Source organism: Hyalella azteca, unplaced genomic scaffold (genome assembly GCF_000764305.2).
Source record: "Hyalella azteca isolate HAZT.00-mixed unplaced genomic scaffold, Hazt_2.0.2 contig2126, whole genome shotgun sequence".
NCBI classification, from domain to species: Eukaryota; Metazoa; Arthropoda; class Malacostraca; order Amphipoda; family Hyalellidae; genus Hyalella; species Hyalella azteca.
Window position 1 is genome coordinate 157557 of NW_025932412.1, and position 18900 is coordinate 176456.

General features: G+C 38.5%; 2 protein-coding genes across 2 annotated transcripts; one reads left to right on the forward strand and one right to left on the reverse strand.

The window, feature by feature from the left end:
- The first annotated feature begins 855 nt into the window (after window positions 1–855).
- On the forward strand, window positions 856–8221 carry LOC108671863. The gene is made up of 6 exons (XM_047885231.1): window positions 856–2576; window positions 2819–2989; window positions 3994–4577; window positions 5009–5632; window positions 6111–6185; window positions 6376–8221. Exons 1-6 carry the CDS (start codon window positions 952–954, stop codon window positions 7536–7538), a joined length of 4242 nt encoding a protein of 1413 aa, XP_047741187.1. The 5' UTR covers window positions 856–951; the 3' UTR covers window positions 7539–8221.
- A 433-nt stretch (window positions 8222–8654) lies between these two features.
- Window positions 8655–18632, reverse strand: LOC108671864 (vacuolar fusion protein CCZ1 homolog). The gene is made up of 11 exons (XM_047885232.1): window positions 18469–18632; window positions 17315–17412; window positions 16741–16834; window positions 15597–16388; window positions 14855–15030; window positions 14125–14238; window positions 13816–13952; window positions 13088–13315; window positions 11206–11341; window positions 10640–10764; window positions 8655–10158 (listed from the first exon to the last, which is right to left on the reverse strand). Exons 1-11 carry the CDS (start codon window positions 18544–18546, stop codon window positions 10103–10105), a joined length of 2034 nt encoding a protein of 677 aa, XP_047741188.1. The 5' UTR covers window positions 18547–18632; the 3' UTR covers window positions 8655–10102.
- Between the last annotated feature and the right edge of the window lie 268 nt (window positions 18633–18900).

Consider the following 18900-nt stretch of genomic DNA (forward strand, 5'->3'; position numbering starts at 1 on the left):
GATGCTGGGATCGTTCTTCTCGTTGCCATTTTCAACCTACTTGCAGTCGTAGTGTATGCTGCTCATCGCCATGTAACCAACACCCCTTCGCTACCACCTCGAGTTTTAGATTGGCAGGTGCAGAAAGTTCTTGATGAGCTCGTGCTAAGAGTCCACAGCTCCTCGGGAGCAGCCAAACTCGTAGCACGAGCCTTACCTCCGGGAATCTCATCTGAGGGGTTCGGAGGAAGATCAATAAATTTAACTCCCCAGAACGGTTTGCAGATCTTACACAATGCAAAAGATTTCATGTTGAAAGTAGCTTCTTCACCGATGGCTAGTAGCAATGTGAACCTGCCAAAAGATATTTATAAGCCGTTCACAGAAATATACTCGGCGGTTTCTGGTGATTTAGAAAATATTTTGGCAGACGAAAAAAATGTTTCTGTGACAGAGTTCGAGGAAGAAGGTCGGCATTTTTCGAGTTCCTCTGATCTCGGAAAACCAGTGTGGATGCAGTTAGCTCTCAGTGCTTCAGAGCTTAATGGTGTTCAGTGGGATGGAGTTCTCCGTACTCTAACAATGCTTGGGAGATCCAGGGCTTTGATTTCATCACAAATGATGGCCAACGCTTTGATGAATGCTGTAGCTTCTCCCGATGGATCCGCGAGGAATCTCGAAAGTAATCCATTACTAAAGGGTATCGCCGAACTCGGAGAAGCCACTCTCAGCAAACTGCCCGCAAGAACAAAACGGTCGTACCCTCAACCCGCGTCAACTGCGGCCGAACCCGATGACTCACGTATCATGAAAGTTTAAAGCGAAAGAAATTAATTAACTTTTTCAACCAATACTTTCTGACAATTATTGTTTCAGATTCTAAGATGAATAATCAAAATAATGTAGATTGTAATAAACTGAGATGAAACAAGCTTAAACTTGTAAGTTTTTCGCTGCGAAGCCAAATAGACGATGGCTATGACAGACTTTGCCAGTATCGTGGCCGCGCAGCCGCCCCTACCGATCTCTGCTGAGATGAATATGATGCTTCACAACAATATTTTCGAAGGTCGGTCATACGACACATCCAAGACAGACCTCATCCCTCATTTCAGCGCCGCCACCCTTCAGTTTTTGCAAAAGTTGTCGCCGTCGCTGCAAAAAGCTGCGCTTTCGGCTATTCGGAAATCGCCGAAGTCAAGTTCTGAAGTTACCCAACCTAAACTTACCAGAGATACTACCACCTCAACTACAACCACAACTGCAACTCCACCAACAACCCAGTCGACAACTCAATTTTCCTCCTTTCAAACTACAAGGTCTACCACAGCACAGACGGCCAGCACCTTGGATTCAAAACAAATGCACCGATTTCCGTTACGAAAGCAGAAAAAAATTACCGATAACATCAATTCCAATAACCCGGCGACACCTCCGTCGTTCCACTGGGGGGACATTGAGGATGACATAAGTCCGTTTTGGAAAGACGATTACTCAGACGGAAGTGAAGTTGATACCCCGGGACGGGTGAATCGTATGGGTCTCATCAGCCCCAGTAACAGCGAAGATGCTGGGATCGTTCTTCTCGTTGCCATTTTCAACCTACTTGCAGTCGTAGTGTATGCTGCTCATCGCCATGTAACCAACACCCCTTCGCTACCACCTCGAGTTTTAGATTGGCAGGTGCAGAAAGTTCTTGATGAGCTCGTGCTAAGAGTCCACAGCTCCTCGGGAGCAGCCAAACTCGTAGCACGAGCCTTACCTCCGGGAATCTCATCTGAGGGGTTCGGAGGAAGATCAATAAATTTAACTCCCCAGAACGGTTTGCAGATCTTACACAATGCAAAAGATTTCATGTTGAAAGTAGCTTCTTCACCGATGGCTAGTAGCAATGTGAACCTGCCAAAAGATATTTATAAGCCGTTCACAGAAATATACTCGGCGGTTTCTGGTGATTTAGAAAATATTTTGGCAGACGAAAAAAATGTTTCTGTGACAGAGTTCGAGGAAGAAGGTCGGCATTTTTCGAGTTCCTCTGATCTCGGAAAACCAGTGTGGATGCAGTTAGCTCTCAGTGCTTCAGAGCTTAATGGTGTTCAGTGGGATGGAGTTCTCCGTACTCTAACAATGCTTGGGAGATCTAGGGCTTTGATTTCATCACAAATGATGGCCAACGCTTTGATGAATGCTGTAGCTTCTCCCGATGGATCCGCGAGGAATCTCGAAAGTAATCGATTACTAAAGGGTATCGCCGAACTCGGAGAAGCCACTCTCAGCAAACTGCCTGCAAGAACGAAACGGTCGTACCCTCAACCCGCGTCAACTGCGGCCGAACCCGATGACTCACGTATCATGATGCGAACCGGTGTGGTTTACAACGCACCAAGTCTGGCGGGTGCTGGGGGAGAGGTGGGGGAACATTGGGCTCACCGTTGGTTCTCACTGGTCACTAGGTTGGCGCCTGTAGCTCTGGATGCCACTACAATGTACGCTAGGGCGCACAGGGAGCCGACGTGCCTCAGGTCGCTGCTCTGTACCATCAATTTCTCATGGAAGAAAGTTGGACCTCTGCAGGCGGCGCTCACTCCGTTGCTCAGGTAGGAGGTCCCAAAACTAATACGCAAAAATAATAATTAATAATAATATTCTTGCTCAGGGGTGATGGTATTGTTACAGAATATTAAAAATAAGTTAATTTTTATCTGGATTTAAGTAATAAATTCATTTTATTTCAAATTTTGAAGTTATATATGATTATTGCATGAAATTAGTTTTTTTGACGATAGTTAAAATATTATTGTTATTACATACACATTACAATAACACGATCGTTTGTCAGCGTGTTGACGAGCTGGGCGCTGGAGGACCGCATGCCACACCCGCTGGGGGAGAGCCTGGCCGCAGTCAGGAGCGGGTGGCTGGGCCGCAACTGCGCGATGCTCTACCCTGAATGTTCCATCACCCAAGCCCCCGAAGACGTCGTCAAGCAGGCACTCACCTACTTCTCCCGGTGGGTGACAGTGTCACAGTTGCTTTAAAGAACAGTCATCCACGCTTGCTTCTCTTACCGTAGAGGGACATTGCTACTGTTGGGAGATGCCTGTTCTACTCCTTGCGGTGGCTGGCATTACTACAGTTGTAGTGAGGTGCAGCCACCTACTTCTCCTATTTACTACCGTCAAATAACTCTGCTCTTTGTAGGTGACATTTCTAGAGTTGTTGTAAAGAGCAGCCGCGTACCCTTCCAACTACCATAGGGTGATACTGCTAGAGTTCTATTCCCGGTGGGTGACATTACTAAAATTTGTATAAAGGGCAGACATACATATTAACCCTTCTCTTGACTTTGCTACAGCTCTACTCCTCCCGGTTGGTGCCATTGCTACAGTTGTTTTGAAAAACACTCCTCTACTTTATCGAAGTAATGACTATCGCTCCTGAGAAATGATTTGGCCCCCCTTGGCTTGGCAATGTTTGACCAGCAAGATCTCACCATCTCACTTTTCCCCATTTTATTCATATTCCATATCCTGTACCAAGATTACTAGACGGTATTTTTCTCCGGACAAATTCCGCGATTTAATTTTTTTTAATAACGTTGGCCGGCTAAAATTTATGATAGTGGTACTTCCTAATTAAATTTTAAAAACTGCAAAAAATGAGATAGAGATTTTACACCTGAACCTACAAATATCCTAGTATATATTGAATTATAGGCTTTTTTTATTCGCGGACTTGGCCGCTTTTTAGGCCATTTTGCAACTCTGCCTGCACTCATTAATCGATTTTTTTTCACGTAAAGTTATAAATAATTCGTCGACAAAATATAATCTTCCTTAAAGTACCTCGATCATTTATTCCTGGTCAAGGCTATAATTCGAACCATACAGGTTCATTTTTTTTAAATTTCACGTTTGTGAGAGTAATTATTTTTTTATTCATTTATTACTTGCCCATAAATTGTACATGGGTAATAATACATAAATAACCAACTGATTTCACACTTACTTTCAGTTTGGAATTTTCGCTCGCCGAAAATTCAGCACCCACCCCTTCTGCGCCTCGGTCAGACGACAGCAGCTACGACCTCATCATGTTCGATGACAACGCAGGGCTCGCTAGTGCTCCTACTGAGCACCAGGACAAAAACCCTCATCACTCAAGGATCAGCGAAGATCAGGAGGTTCATAAGCAAGGATCGTCATCCTTCGGGACAAGTTCTCACATCAACACTCATGAGCAAAACTCAAATCAAGATTCTGAACATCGTGAACCTGGTAATGTCGAACCAGAGTTTGAATATCAGTCGCACCCTCATCAACAAGGCGACGATACACAATCCCAGAACTTTGAACACTCACAAGGACAGATTCAACGTACAAATGGTAATCCGGATCCGGGTTTTGATGAGCGCATGGACGGACACTCACAGGACCAAGACAGTTACGAACTGTACAGAAAGGAAACATACGGGCCGTACATTTCAACCAATCAAGTAAAGAATAAATCAAACCCTCCAGCTGTTGATGATCATCGTATCGAGGACTTAATACACAATCATAAAATGCACGAGAATGAAGTGGAGCGCCATGATCGGGGTGAGTATCGCTACGCAGGTGATCAAGTTTCCGAAAAAAAATAATGAAAATAATTAATCATTTCATGGCACGACTTTAGGGAATTACAATCAAAGAATCTCCGATGAACATCTTTGACAATCCTCGATCATGTTTCTCTTTTGAAATGTATCAATTCCTTGAATATTATTCAAGTTTTTACTTAAGTGCTTTGCAATTTTGTTTTATTCTATTACTATCTATACTTTCATGTAATTTCTGTCGATATCAGTTTTTATACCATAATAGAGTCGCTCAAAGTCTCTAATACGAAATCAGATTAAGTTAGAAATTAACAACGTTATTTTATTAATTGGTATTAAGATTATTTTATTACTTTTATTGATTGGTATTAAGATTATTTTATTACTTTTATTAATTGGTATTAAAATATTTTAATAATTGCTTTTTAGAGCCCTACCAACGCGCATCCCGTGAAGACGATGGCGGTCAAGGTTGGCTCAGGGAAGCCATGGAGTCGCGTCCTGGACATGGAGTAATTTCTGGCGTGGCAAGAGAGCAGCAGCAGCAAGAGTTACAGCAACAACAACAGCCACAGCAAACACAGCTACGCCCACAGCAGTCACATCAGCAGCAGCCTCAGCAGTCACACCAGCAGCAGCCACAGCAGTCACATCAGCAGCAGCCACAGCAGTCACACCACCATCAGCCACATCAGCAGCAGCCACAGCAGTCACACCAGCAGCAGCCACAGCAGTCACATCAGCAGGAGCCACAGCAGTCACACCAGCAGCAGCCACAGCAGTCACATCAGCAAGAACCACAGCAGTCACATCAGCAGCAGCCTCAGCAGTCACACCAGCAGCAGCCACAGCAGTCACATCAACAGCAAGAACCACAGCAGTCGCATCAGCAGCAGCCACAGCAGTCACATCAGCAAGAACCACAGCAGTCGCATCAGCAGCAGCCACAGCAGTCACACCATCACTCACATCAGTCACAGTTATACGAACGTTACGACAGTCCCCAGAAAGATGACGGAGAAAAAAACCTTGCAACGCACAGCGTCATCGCTGGTAACGATGCCTTACGTTATTTTATGCCTTCATTCATTAAAAATCAAGAAGTTGAATACTTTCCAGTTGAATAATGAGCATCTATATAACTTTTTATTCTCCAGAGCATAAAAATATGTCAAAGTAAAAAATATCAGACGAATATGTGAAATATTTTTAAATTACAATTGTTTCTCAAATTTCATAATGCGAAGCGGGAAGATAAATGTCAAAGTAAAAAAATGCCTTGAACCCGTTAAATTTGCAAAAAATCATTCGTTGTACCTGCACCCATGTTTAATTATGGATCATTTATTAAAGAATTATGCTTTATATATCAGTTTGAAATAAGGCAATAAATTTAAAGACTCGACAAAATTAAATGAAAAATCGCCCTTTGAATGTGAATAATATCGTGATTAATATTGACTCTGCTTATAAAAAAGTGAGCGAAAGAGCACCGTACAATTATTAATGGAATTATTCTATTATTCACCAGGATTAGACTTGCAAGATACAGCCGTCGGTCGAGCGGAGGCTCTCGTAGCATCCGGAGCATCAAAGAATAAAGTGGGTAACAGACTTTTCTTGAGTAGTAGTCAAGATAGTGTGAGTAAAGTGAGTAACAGTCAAGATAGTTGCCAAACATATTGAGCATTTCAATATGGCGCATATTTATCCTCCTTGAGAGTAGATATCTACGAATATCATGTTTGCAAAAATGAGTTTCCTTTCATTTCGTAAGAAAAATGTGATTTTTCAGGGCCATCGAGAGGCATTTGGCGAACTTGCAATAGTTTCGCAGTCGTCATCACCAGCTCCAGCAGAGTCCTTCCAGCGCCATCAGCAAGAAGTTCACTACGTTCACCACACCGACGGTCCCGCACAACATCTTCGTCACAAGCTTCTCATAGGAGACGTTAACCAAAACAACAATCCGCTCTCACGACCTGCCAGGCGACAAAGTCTGAGTTTTTACAAGCCTTCAAACCTCAGGCACAAAGTTGGAGCAGAGTCCAAGTTGCAGCGCAATGGAGACTCAGAGTCGGAATTGAAGGAGACTTCGTCGAAAAGAAAAAACGCTCATCAGCACCGAATTGAACTTCCACTGGGACGTGTTTTCCCTAAAAAAATTCGTGTTTCCAATACCGGTTTGAAGCCAAGGCCTCTGCAGCCAAAATCTCGCTTCTTGTTCCGATCTTCTGGAGAAGTCAATACTCAGAATATACATAAATCGAACATGAAGTTCCATGAAAAACGTCATCCTCCTCGAGTGATATTTAAAACAACTCTCAACAATCAGAAAAGAGTCGAACTCTTGAATGGCGTCGATAACGAGATGCTGAATCATCAACGTAAGAATTCAAAGCTTCCTTCAGGATTATTTTCAAATTTGAACTCTCAAAATGACGCGATAATTACCGATCCAATCCAAAATTCACAAGATTTTCCAGTAAAATCTTTGATAAATTTTGGAGATGACTCCCAGTTACGACGCGGAACCGTTCTTCCTTCAGACGAAAGACGGGACAGAAACCAAGATCCTTCTTTAACAGAAGGATCTCCTAAATATAAGTACGGATTGAGAAGAGGCCTTCCCGCGGTTACGGTTGAAAACTTCGGCTTGCCAATGGAAGGAAAAACTCGAACATCTCATCTACGGCAGCGCACCAGACCTTGGTTTACTTATTACAACTCAAATAAATACTCGAAATACCCGCATAAGAACACAAAAAAATCAAGCATCGCACTCTCTCCTGAACGAACAATTCATCCACCAGTTGAGGAGTTTGGTCCGCAAGATGCCATTACCGACGAGCTTAAAAATGTTCTGTTATACGAGTACATTAGAGATCAAGTGAAAGAACAACCTAAGAAAAACGAAACAGATTCAGAGAACACTACTAAGCCATTTAATGACGAATAACTTACATTATACTCATATATTTTGCCTATCAGTAAAATACAGTGAAAACCATTTAATTCTAGGGCATTATGCGACCATGTTTTCATCACGTAGCATTAGGTATATCATCAGTATTTTAATTATATACTAAATGCATTAGGAGAAATTTTACAATCGCATATTATAACCCCCTATTCAGACATGTATTCTATTTATCTCCAAGCCGTTCTTGGGATATTTTTGGGTATGCTAAGCATGAGTCAGAACATTAGTATCACTTGCTCCTGGCAGTAAACTACTTCGAGGAAAATTCACATAACCTGGGCTACTTTTCTCGTAATATTTGTGAAGCGAAAATAACTTTGTTATGTCACAATACACATCGTCATCGAAAAGTTAAACAGTATTTTTTAATAAACTGATAGATCCGTCGAAAAAAATTGGATGAGGTACAGAGAAAAGGTGACAAAAAATACAATATTTGCCAATTTCTCCATTTTTACAGCTTAAACATTCTCTAAAGATTGTATAGAAATAATATCTATTAATAAATAAGACCTGCAGCGACAGCAGTCTGAATTTCCGCAAGAATGGTAGCGCAATTTCAGCGCAGATATTTCACACGGTGAAGAAAGCTAGATATTTATTCAATATTTATAGTTTTAATAGAACTAAAGCATACGAGTAAACTTCAAGCCAAGTTCTTCAATGTTTGATTTCCCTATCTATTGGCAGGGTTTCCCTGGCACCTCATCGCAGAAAACATTCCATCACTGACGCATTTCATCACCAAAACATTTCATCATCGCATCAAGCGCATTTTGCAAACATAAGTACATGTGTGACCTAACATGACCTGATCTAACCCAAGCTAAGTGTTGCTTGTCTGGATCGTCTGTTGCGATCGTACAGGAGAAACAGGGCGTTTAGTACTAGGGCCGCCACCATTGTGAGTGTTCGTTGCTACAATATATCGTTCGTTGCTACAATATAGAAATTGTAAGTTTCGTCCGAATTTTTGGTTGACTTATCTTCCATGGCATTTTCAAGGTCAACGCCGCCCAAAAGGAGCTCTTGAATTCAAGAGCAAAAAAATAAAATACTAAGCGTGATTCAGGTAGAATTAATACAAAATCATGAATATGTCATTAATTCATTACTGCATACAAGGCTGGAGAAAAATACACAGGCACCACAAATACATTCGCAGCAGTTAACGAAGAGGGAATCTCATATTCCATCTTCATTACATAAAAGTTTGACATAAAATCATTCGGGTTAAAGATCGATTAATAAATAAGAAACAAAGAGGAATGTTTCCGAACTATTAGGTAAATTTTACATGGCGCATTCCAATCATAAAATCACAGTCAATAACAAGCATGTACATGAGCTAAGATATATTCTACAGGTAAATAGCACATAACACTTGGCCTCGCTCAAGTTAACTTTGGTAGATATTATAATTCGAACTATTTAAGAAAAATAGTTTATAATTTAGATAGTATTATTTGAATTATTTAAGAACAATACTTTTGAATTTAGATAGTATTGGTATTTGAACTACGGTATTTAAACACAATACTTCATAATTTAGATAGTATTATTCGAACTATTTAAGCACAATACTTCATAATTCAGCACACGAATATTTCGGTAGTCAAAGACAAGGGAGTAATGTCTCATGGATTTAAACCAAGCCCAATGAATAATTGATCACCATGTTAACATCCCCAGCTCACTCGCAAGTCATGAACTGCTAATAAGCAAAGGATGAACTCGATTAAATGCTACATGAACGCGAAGCTAATACAGGAAATAATCTGTCACGTGGCAACAACTATATTGCACAGCTCAGGAAATTTCAGACGAGAGATAATTGTTTAAAGCATATTCATCTTTTTTTTCAGGCTCAACGTTTTTTGCAACACGAGAATAAGGACCATTCTAAGCACTCAATTCAAAATACATATTAATTAGCTAACTTTCATAATTAAAAACAACATGGGAAAATAACTAAGGTTAATTCTCTTTATTATTGTCAAATGAAGTTTCAAGTAACGCTTCAACACACCAAGTTTCTCGGTACATGAAGAACAAATGACAGCTGTTATCCAAGATACCCAATTTCTCCAACTGGTCATAATTTGAAAAATTTGCACAAGGACTCCAAACAAACGTAACATTTCATTGCTCGATTGCACGAAGTTGAGAAGCATGGTAATTATTGGTGAATGTTATGTAGAAAATAACACGGCACAATCATTCTCTTTAAGCTCGACTGAATCTCAATTGGTAAATGCTATGTTTAGAATAGGTCATTATTTGCCACTGAATATTGCATACGCAACATAAATCCAGTGGACTGTGACAATTTGATAGAGACAACAAATTTAGAAAAACTTGTATAATTTAGAACCTTTTTAAGTACCTACGATGATGTCGACAACCAAGACACGTGCACAATACTGCGGTAGCAAGCACCACTATCAATATTCAGATGTATAAATATTGATGAACATCACGCATCAATCTTTTTCCGGTGTATGAAGTTCTCTTGCGTGGGCAGTTGACACCAGTCCTGATCACTCCAGCATGAAGACGTCACCGAAGTGAAGCTGCGTAACTCTCTGCACCTCATCTGCACACGCAAATTACAATTTGCCAATGTTGAAATTATATAAAAAACGGCTCAGATATTATCTGAAACATTACTTCGTTGTAAATAAACGCCCTTCTTGGAACTCGTAACATCTAACTTAATATAAGTGTTGATTGAAAACCTTTAATATAATATGAACATGGTTGGAGTTACCGAGGAAGAGCGTAGCACATAAATTTAACCACAGTCTTCCATAGAAGCAGCAGGTGATGCATAAAGGATTCATGCGACAAAACTAAGACGTAAAATAGGAGGAAACCCTTACCCTTACACTACTGGACGATGGTGACGACAATAACAAACCTCAGTTTGATACCTCATACTAGTAAAACAGCCTGCACTGATGCATTTAAACACCGGAAAATAAATTTTACGATGTTAAGTAGGACGAAAAATACTTTAAAATGTATGGTTCAAAGTTCAATGTAAGGTACGCTGTAAGGTACGACGTAACACCTACCCGTGATCTCGACGAGGTTGGAGTTTGTGTTGACGAGCGTGACGAAGAGTTGACGTCCGTTGCCGGTGCGCCCGACGACCCAGTGATCGTCGACGGTCTTCAGGACGCTCTCCTGGTGTCCGTACCTGCGCACCGCGGCATCCAAGTCAGGCAAAAAGCAAATAGCAAAAATGCTCAATTGAAAAGGTAAATTAAGGTAAACCAGTAAATTAAGGCAAGTGGGTAAAATAAGGTAAACACGCAAAATAAGCTGGAGTATGAATATTTAACTACATTGTAGATGCTTAGAGCGCAATGGGAGATATTAACTGACAAAGCCACTGAATAACCACACAGAATCCTAATTCTATAGCACGCATGCTTTGCTTACCTAATACCTACGTGCTAAGGTCCACCATGATAAAAAAAAATAATGAGCTGATTCAGACATTTTATTTTGCAGGACCACTAGAAATTCTTGACCAGGTTGTGCGCAACTATCAAAGAAAATTTATACTAAATCAGTCTGTTAATAATAAATCTAGAGAGACTAAAAACAAAATATTCACGCAATGTGGACCTCGTACTTGATCATGTCGGCCTGCATGTCGACGATGGTAAGCATAACCTTCCAAGGGATGGCAGCAGCCCCGGCAGGAGCTGACACCAGCACCACGCTGCCCCCCAGCCCGAACGCCCCCGTCTCCATCACGCCGCCCCCGCCTGAAAATTTATGTGATAATTTAGTCTCTCGCCAGGCGCATTAGCTTCAAGCTCACGGGACAAAAATTTACATTCGTAGACATTTTTCTTCAGGCATAAAATTGATATTTTAGCCTGTAATTTATAGCACTAAATTTAAAACACAATTCAATAATAAATAAATAAATTAACTTTCCAATAACAAATTTTACAGCTTCAACTGTTCCATTATAAAGTTTTCTCTCTTTCGTATCCAATTCAGTATTTAGACAATAATAACTTTATGTTATTGATATATCAATAAACTAACACGAACGGTAATTTTTCAGCATTGAATTTCTACTTGAATAGATGTTCATTTCCTCAAACAATTGCATAAATGATTTAGTTTCTTTACTTTCCGTCTCCATGTTTTCCCTTCAAAACTTTCCACAAATTCCACCAGCCCCCCAGCCCGAACGCCCCCGTCTCCATCACGCCGTCCCCGCCTGAAATGTATGAGATAATTTAGTCTCTCACCAGGCACATTAGCTTCAAGCTCAAAGGACAAAATTGTACATTCACATTCATTTTTCTTCTGGCATAAAATTGATATTTCAGCCTGGAACTTATAGTAGGTACTAAATTTAGAACACAATTTAATAATAAATGAATAAAATTTCCAATAACAAATTTTTTAACGTCAAGTGTTCCATTATAATTTTCTCTCGTTCGTATCCAATGCTCTCAGAACACATTCAGTACCTATTTGACAATAACAATTTTATGTTATTGAAATATCAATAAACTAACCACGAGCGGTAATTTTTCAACATTGAATTTCTACTTGAATGGGATGTTCATTTCCTCAAACAATTGTATAAATGATTTAGTTTCTTTAATTTCCGTCTCCATGTTTTCCCTTCAAAACTTTCCACAAATTCCACCATCTTCCAAAAGATGGGAACAGAAGGACTCCATCATGTAAGGCAACTTTTGCTGGTTATAAGCTCCTGTCTTCTCTTCGCCTGACATCATTAATCTATTTAACCTCGGGTTTAGCTTCACAGAATACTGTGCTTGGATGTCTTACATTCATTTAATTGAGAACAAATATGAAAATTATGTTGCAGCTGGCAGCGACATTACAGCTATTTATCCCAGATGAGCGTTTATAATTTTCAAGTATTAAACTACACGTCACCTTTATTGTTATTTAGTAATACCGGTACTACAATTCATAGTGTACCGTTATGTATTATTGCCATTTAGAAACTAATAATGCAACTTAATCACTACAAATAATTATCATTTATTATCAGTACTTAGTATGGCATTAGTCTGCTTGAATCACAAGTTCAACACAAACTTAAAAGCAAAGTAAACTTCATCATATCTTCAATTATAACGTTTAAGAGACCCATCACAGGTATTCTCTACACTTTTTTTAACTGAGGATGGAGATGTTCTCCATAACAACTTGTTCCTTGCGAACTTGCTGATAATCTAAGTACCTAGTTATAAGTTGGTTACTTGTTGCGAACTTATAATACAAGTAGTTATAAATTGAAGACATGATGAACTTGCTTGGCGTTTGCTTTCATTTTAAATTCTATCAGAATTATCATACTAATTAAACCATTTGTCACCGGCCAGAGCTACTACAATTCAATCTAAACGTTAGGCTTGTAATTCACTATCAGGATCAAATGCTCACCGCTCATAGGCCAGGACAATATACGAATAATTTCCAGGCAACTGTGCTCATTCGTCTAAGTTCTAACCTACAATGCCGTTCAACTCTCCCAGTCATAGGGTGGTCAGGAGGCCGCTCCACCCTCAAGGTGCTCTTCACTGCGAGGTTCATGGCGTTGTGGTAGACGTAGCTCAGGTGGTCGCTACCACCTGACGGGTTTGGTGGCCGCGATGACGCGATCTCGGCCACGAGTTGCGTGACGCGCGAGTCCAAAGTGCGGGCAAGCTTCTCGTAGAGGCTCGGCAGCAGACGTTCTTCCGCTGGGTAAAAAGCGAAACATAAGTATCGTGAAATTTTGTTCCTCAAAAGTAAATTTCAACTACAGCTAAAACTTTTGTTCCAGTCTTCGGCTGGAAAAAAAACGTAAGATAAATGCCATAGGTACATTTTATTACAAAAAGCTGATTTTTAATGACGTCTACTGAGTTTGATTCAGTATATCTTAATGCTAAGTGGCTCTGAGGAAATCCGAATTCCTCATTTATTTGAGACTGGGCCAATAAGCAAAACAATCAGAACTGAAAATGTCCTCAATTATCTCATATTTTTTATTATCAACACATCAAATTACTTAATAAAAAAAGGTAAGTACGGTATTCAATAAAAATAATCGTTCATAATGTCAACAATAGAAAAACACAAAAAGTTCGCCATCATAAACAGTTTATGCTACAGCAAGAAGACCCTGGTATGCTAAAAATGAAATATAGGTATATACTAAATTTTGTACAATGAATTGTGAATGAGAAATAATGCTAACCAGCGAAGACAATGGGCACTATAGCCCCGGCGCAGGAGTAGAGCAGCAGCCGACACTCGCGTCTCCTGCCAGCAACACCAGCACGTCCGTCCTCACCCACGTACGCCCGCACACTGTGGCCCACTCCACCGATGAACCTAATGGCAAAATTCATTTCATAGATCAAAGGCAAAAGCAAAAGGTAAAGTCATTGTGAAAACAAGAAACTAATTTTATATAATCTGATGGACGTGATTGAATACTTATATATTTGACCAATACAGCTTAAAAAAACAGAGCAGAGTAAACAGGTTGTAGAGCAGAGCGCACCTGTTAGAGTAGCCAGGTTCCTGAGAGCTGGCTGACAGCTTGACCTGCTCCAGGATGCCGGTGTAGTGGAGGTAGTGCAGCAACCGGCGCAGCGACTCCAGGTCAAAATCACACCTGATTATAGCAACTTCTGTTAACACATTTTATCATGATTAGTATTATAATTATTGTCATTATTATTTTCATTATCACTAGCGTTATAATTATTAATATTATTACAATTATTATTAAAATAATTTATTTTATTATTAATATTACAATTATTCTAAAAAGCAATTGTCGTGGCGTCTGGTTCAACCAAACTTTCAACATTGATCTAATAATAAAAATTGACACATTACTGAATAATCAATAAAGAAACGTCAAAATAAGAAGCAATAAAAAGTTTATTTCCGTCCCTAAATTTACTTTGGGCAAATATGTATATAAATTAATGCTACAAACTTCGGTGATAAAAAAGATAATAATTAATTGAAAGAGGAAGTAACAGAAATCTTGATTCCTATTACATTGACTTGATTTACAAAAAACAATGAAAATCATGAGCAACTAACAACTGCCACTGATGAAGAACGTTCAGTTTAAAAGATTCATCTAAATATTTGTTCCAAGACATAATTTCCACGGTTGTTAACGATTGTCCAACATTCTTCTGATGTTGCTTTCAACTTCATGAATAATTGCAATATTTATTCCCGAATATTATTTCCTCAGTAATTGTTGATATTACCAAGCAACGCTGCCCGAGTAGAGGAAGGCGGCGGCGCGCACAGCAGGAATGGCTGAGCAGAGCGAGGCAAGGCAGCAGCGAACTCTGAGCAGCACACCCTGTCTCAGAGGCAGGTAAGAGAGCCCCCGCCACACGCTGCTCATGTCTCCATGTGACATCTCCACCTCGCTTAAATACTGACAACAAAAAACATGTGTAGGTTAGTTAGTTGGTTAGTGGACATAATTGCTGGCGGTTCAAGTCGGACAACAAACTTGGCTCATGAAACAGTCCACAATATCCATTTTACTCAGGCAACGAAAATAATGAACAATTGAGAACCAAAGGTATGTTACGTCCATTACGTATGGGAAGTAGGAAATGGAAACTAGAAACAATTGTGCAGATTAACCTCGTTCATAAAGTAAAAATAAGGTATTTTTGTCTAGCATGCTAATTGAATTATGAATCAACTTTCACATTGTTGATAGGAGCTGATTAAAGAAATTTTTAGTATAATGATATTGCTACTGAAAGTATCCAAATAAAACCAATTCACAATATTATAATTTACAAAGTGTTGATTGAAACTGGTTGAGAAATTTGGAGATCAGTGAGGAGCAATTACATAAACTGAAAAAATTAATACCTGTTTGAATGCAAACAAGTTTATACTATAAAACAGAATCTTGATGATAGAATTAATAACAAATTTTAAGAATCACATGGTAGAACATCAACAGAAGAAAAACCTGAAACTCACCTTATCATAAAAATCTTTCAAAACGTTCCTGAGCTCCACTAGTCCCTGTTCCTCTAGAACTTTATTAAAACTATGATGCAGAAACGTAAAGGCTGAGTAGGCAGCCTGTAAATGTGACTTGAGAACAGATGGCTGTAAGCTGGAACTGATGTAGTGAGCAGTGCTTGCACAGTCAGGATTAGAACAAGTAGAAGATATGCTTGGTGGTGCACAGTTTCCAGGTTGTGAAGGTAGGTTACTACACAGATTATCTTTTGAAGAGTCTTGACTGTCACAATCTTGCTTATTAGCTATTATTCTGTCTTCAACGTCATTTTCGTTACTAAAAACTTTACTATCATTGATAATAGAAGAAGAAGTAGAAGATTCAATACCTACATTATCTTGAGAATGTATAAAACCCTCTTGTGACTCAGCATCTACTACAATATTATTAGAAGTTTTGTGGTTGACTAAAGCATCTTCAGAACTGGCATTACTGACAGAACTGGCAACACTAGCTAAATCAGCACTGTTATTTCTAGGACTCCCACTGGCATACTCTTGGCCATTGGTTGTGGTGAGTAAAGAAGAACTACTTGATTGGATATGACGTAGGTCTCGGCTATCCTGATTGTTGATGCTCAGAGAGCCAGTGGCTGCATCTCTTTCTGAGCTGAGAGTTTCACCAATGACTAAAGGCTTCGACCTATGACTTGGCTTAGGGCTAGACTGTGTTGAACTTTTTGACCCCCGGCACTTCTTCATAGGTGATGGTGCCACTTTATGGCATGAGTGAGCCAGAGACACTTTCTGTAAAACATAAAAAATTATTATTTATCACAGAAATAATTTGTTTATAATGTATACATAATAGATTTGTGAGTTTACAAATTTATAATGCCTAATTATTCCAACTCTATGTATATGAAATAATTTCGATATAAATGAAAAGACAAACAACTTAAGTTCAGTCATCAGGAAATATGCATAAACCAGATTATTGCCTCTTTTTTGACCTAGTTAGAAGAATTACATTCATAACTTTCAAAGAAAAGGAGTTTTGGATTTGTCAGTCTTGCTTAACTAGTGTTTTGATATCATTTATGATAAGTGACAAATACATTAATAATTACAAATCCTATCCATCTGCCATGGTTCTCACCAGAACCATCCAGATGAAGGGTTCAGGCTGCAGCATGGCAGTTAAATGCTTCTGAGAATGCACTGTCTCACAGTCAGAAGACTTATTGAACATGCTGCAGAAATAACAAAAATAATTATAGGAAGTTGGAGATAAAATTATATTTTAGGCAATAGGCATGGAAAAATTTCCCACCAAAAATTGCACCTTATCAAGCCAGATTTGAAGAGTCAAAAAGTATATGTATTTATGTTTAATGAAATCTTTATTCAATATCTTGGTAATTCAAAATGAATCTGGATTTTGTGGGTTTGTTTGCAATTATAGATAAATTATTTCCCTAGAGGGAACTTCAGAGCTCCAGAAACTGTTGCAACATCTCATACATAGCTTAAATAAAAGGAATCTTTTATAAAGTTGGTTTCTTTGAAAAATTTGATCATTTTTTTATAGTTACTTAATGCTTATCAGTAAAATAAAATGAAAAGAAAAACAGACCTTTATAAAAATAAGACAAAACAAAATCTGATTCTGGATAATATGTTTCTATTTATCATGGATCTCATAATTATTTTTTCATTATTTGACTTCTCACCTGGTAAATCTTGTAAAGGCTTCTGACAGGCCAATATTACGGACTTTTGAGTTGAGCCGCTCTTCAGGAGGGCTGTAGAATAGCATTTTCTCATGTTCCTGAAAAAAATTGCCACACATTAATTGAAAATAGTCAAAATACAGGTTCAAATATGTTTAATATCTAACCAAAAGATTTTTGAAAGGCCTAATTTAATTTTTTATTATACCTATATCTTATAAAGCAGCTATAAAGAATAAAACAAAGGCATAGTGGCAAAGCAGAGAGTTTTTATAGACTCTCCCTCAAGTTCATTTTTGAGTCACATAAGTAGACCAGTAAAGTATCCTGGATACCAGCCTTATAATTCATAAGAAATTGGTTTAAATCTTGGGTAAATGAGGAAGTTAAAAATGAACTGATTCTAAAAAATCTCTGGTTTGTCACTATGAACAAAGGTACAAATCAATTATACAATCTACAGAAAGCTATTTGGAATATTGGGTAGGAGTTTGCAGGTAGAAAGAATAGTTTCACTGTCACAGCCTCTCACAGGTAATATTGGTTAGGAAAACTGCAGGTTAAAAAGGTTAAATTCACAGATAAACTTCAATAACTAGATATGGCTGAAAATAAGCTGTTCCTCTTTTTTTTCATTTTAAACATGTCCAGATTCAGGAGCATTTTTGTTCAATCCAATTTGCAGGTGGCTTCTGCCCAATTTTCCACTTAGGTACAGCCGTACAGCCTTACAGGAATAGCAGAATTGTTAGGTACCTACCGTACACAAAAAATGATAGAATAAATTATTCATTTGTGCCTTAGACTGTAGAGTAAAATAAAACTTAGCTTTAAGAATAACTTCAATGTAAAGTTCTAGAATGTTAATTTAATCAATCATTTCCCTTGAAATAAGTTGAAAATTCCTATTGACTTTTCCTAGCTTAAACCCTCAACTTCAAGATCAAGGGCCAGAAGGCAACTCAGAAGACTCAACGTCCCAAGGTCAGATTGTTACAGTCTTACAGAAGGCATTGAACTTAGTTGATCATTCCCAAATAAAAGAATTTACAATTAATGAGTTATGACTGATGACAAAGGACTAATTATAAAAATAAATTATACACACACCAAATTCTCAATTTAGAGTTTATGGAGATGAATAATGAACATACCTCACCCTCTTTTTGACCATTTCGACTATCGAATATGTAGAAGCTTATAAGTTTTGGTTTTGAATAATATTCCGACATTCGTTTGTTAACGATAATTTTTGCAATTAAATTTAATATTAAAAAAAGACACTTTACAGCAAAACGCCTTATGGCTTAAAACGGATTTTTGGAATAATCCGGCATAGAGGTTTCCGCATGTTGAAATTGTAATGAATTAAAGAGCAACCCGTTTCATAAAAGATATTAAAGAATCCACGCTGCAAATATAAAAATGCTGTTACCTCCAGTTTTTAAATGCTAAGTGAATTAATTATATCTAAAATGTTACGCAGATTCGAATATTTTTGTATATATCTCGAAGAAGCCTTGGGTGCAATATTTTTTTCAGGTCCGACAAAGTGGACCTGATTGATGTTTGCCGGTTTTATATAT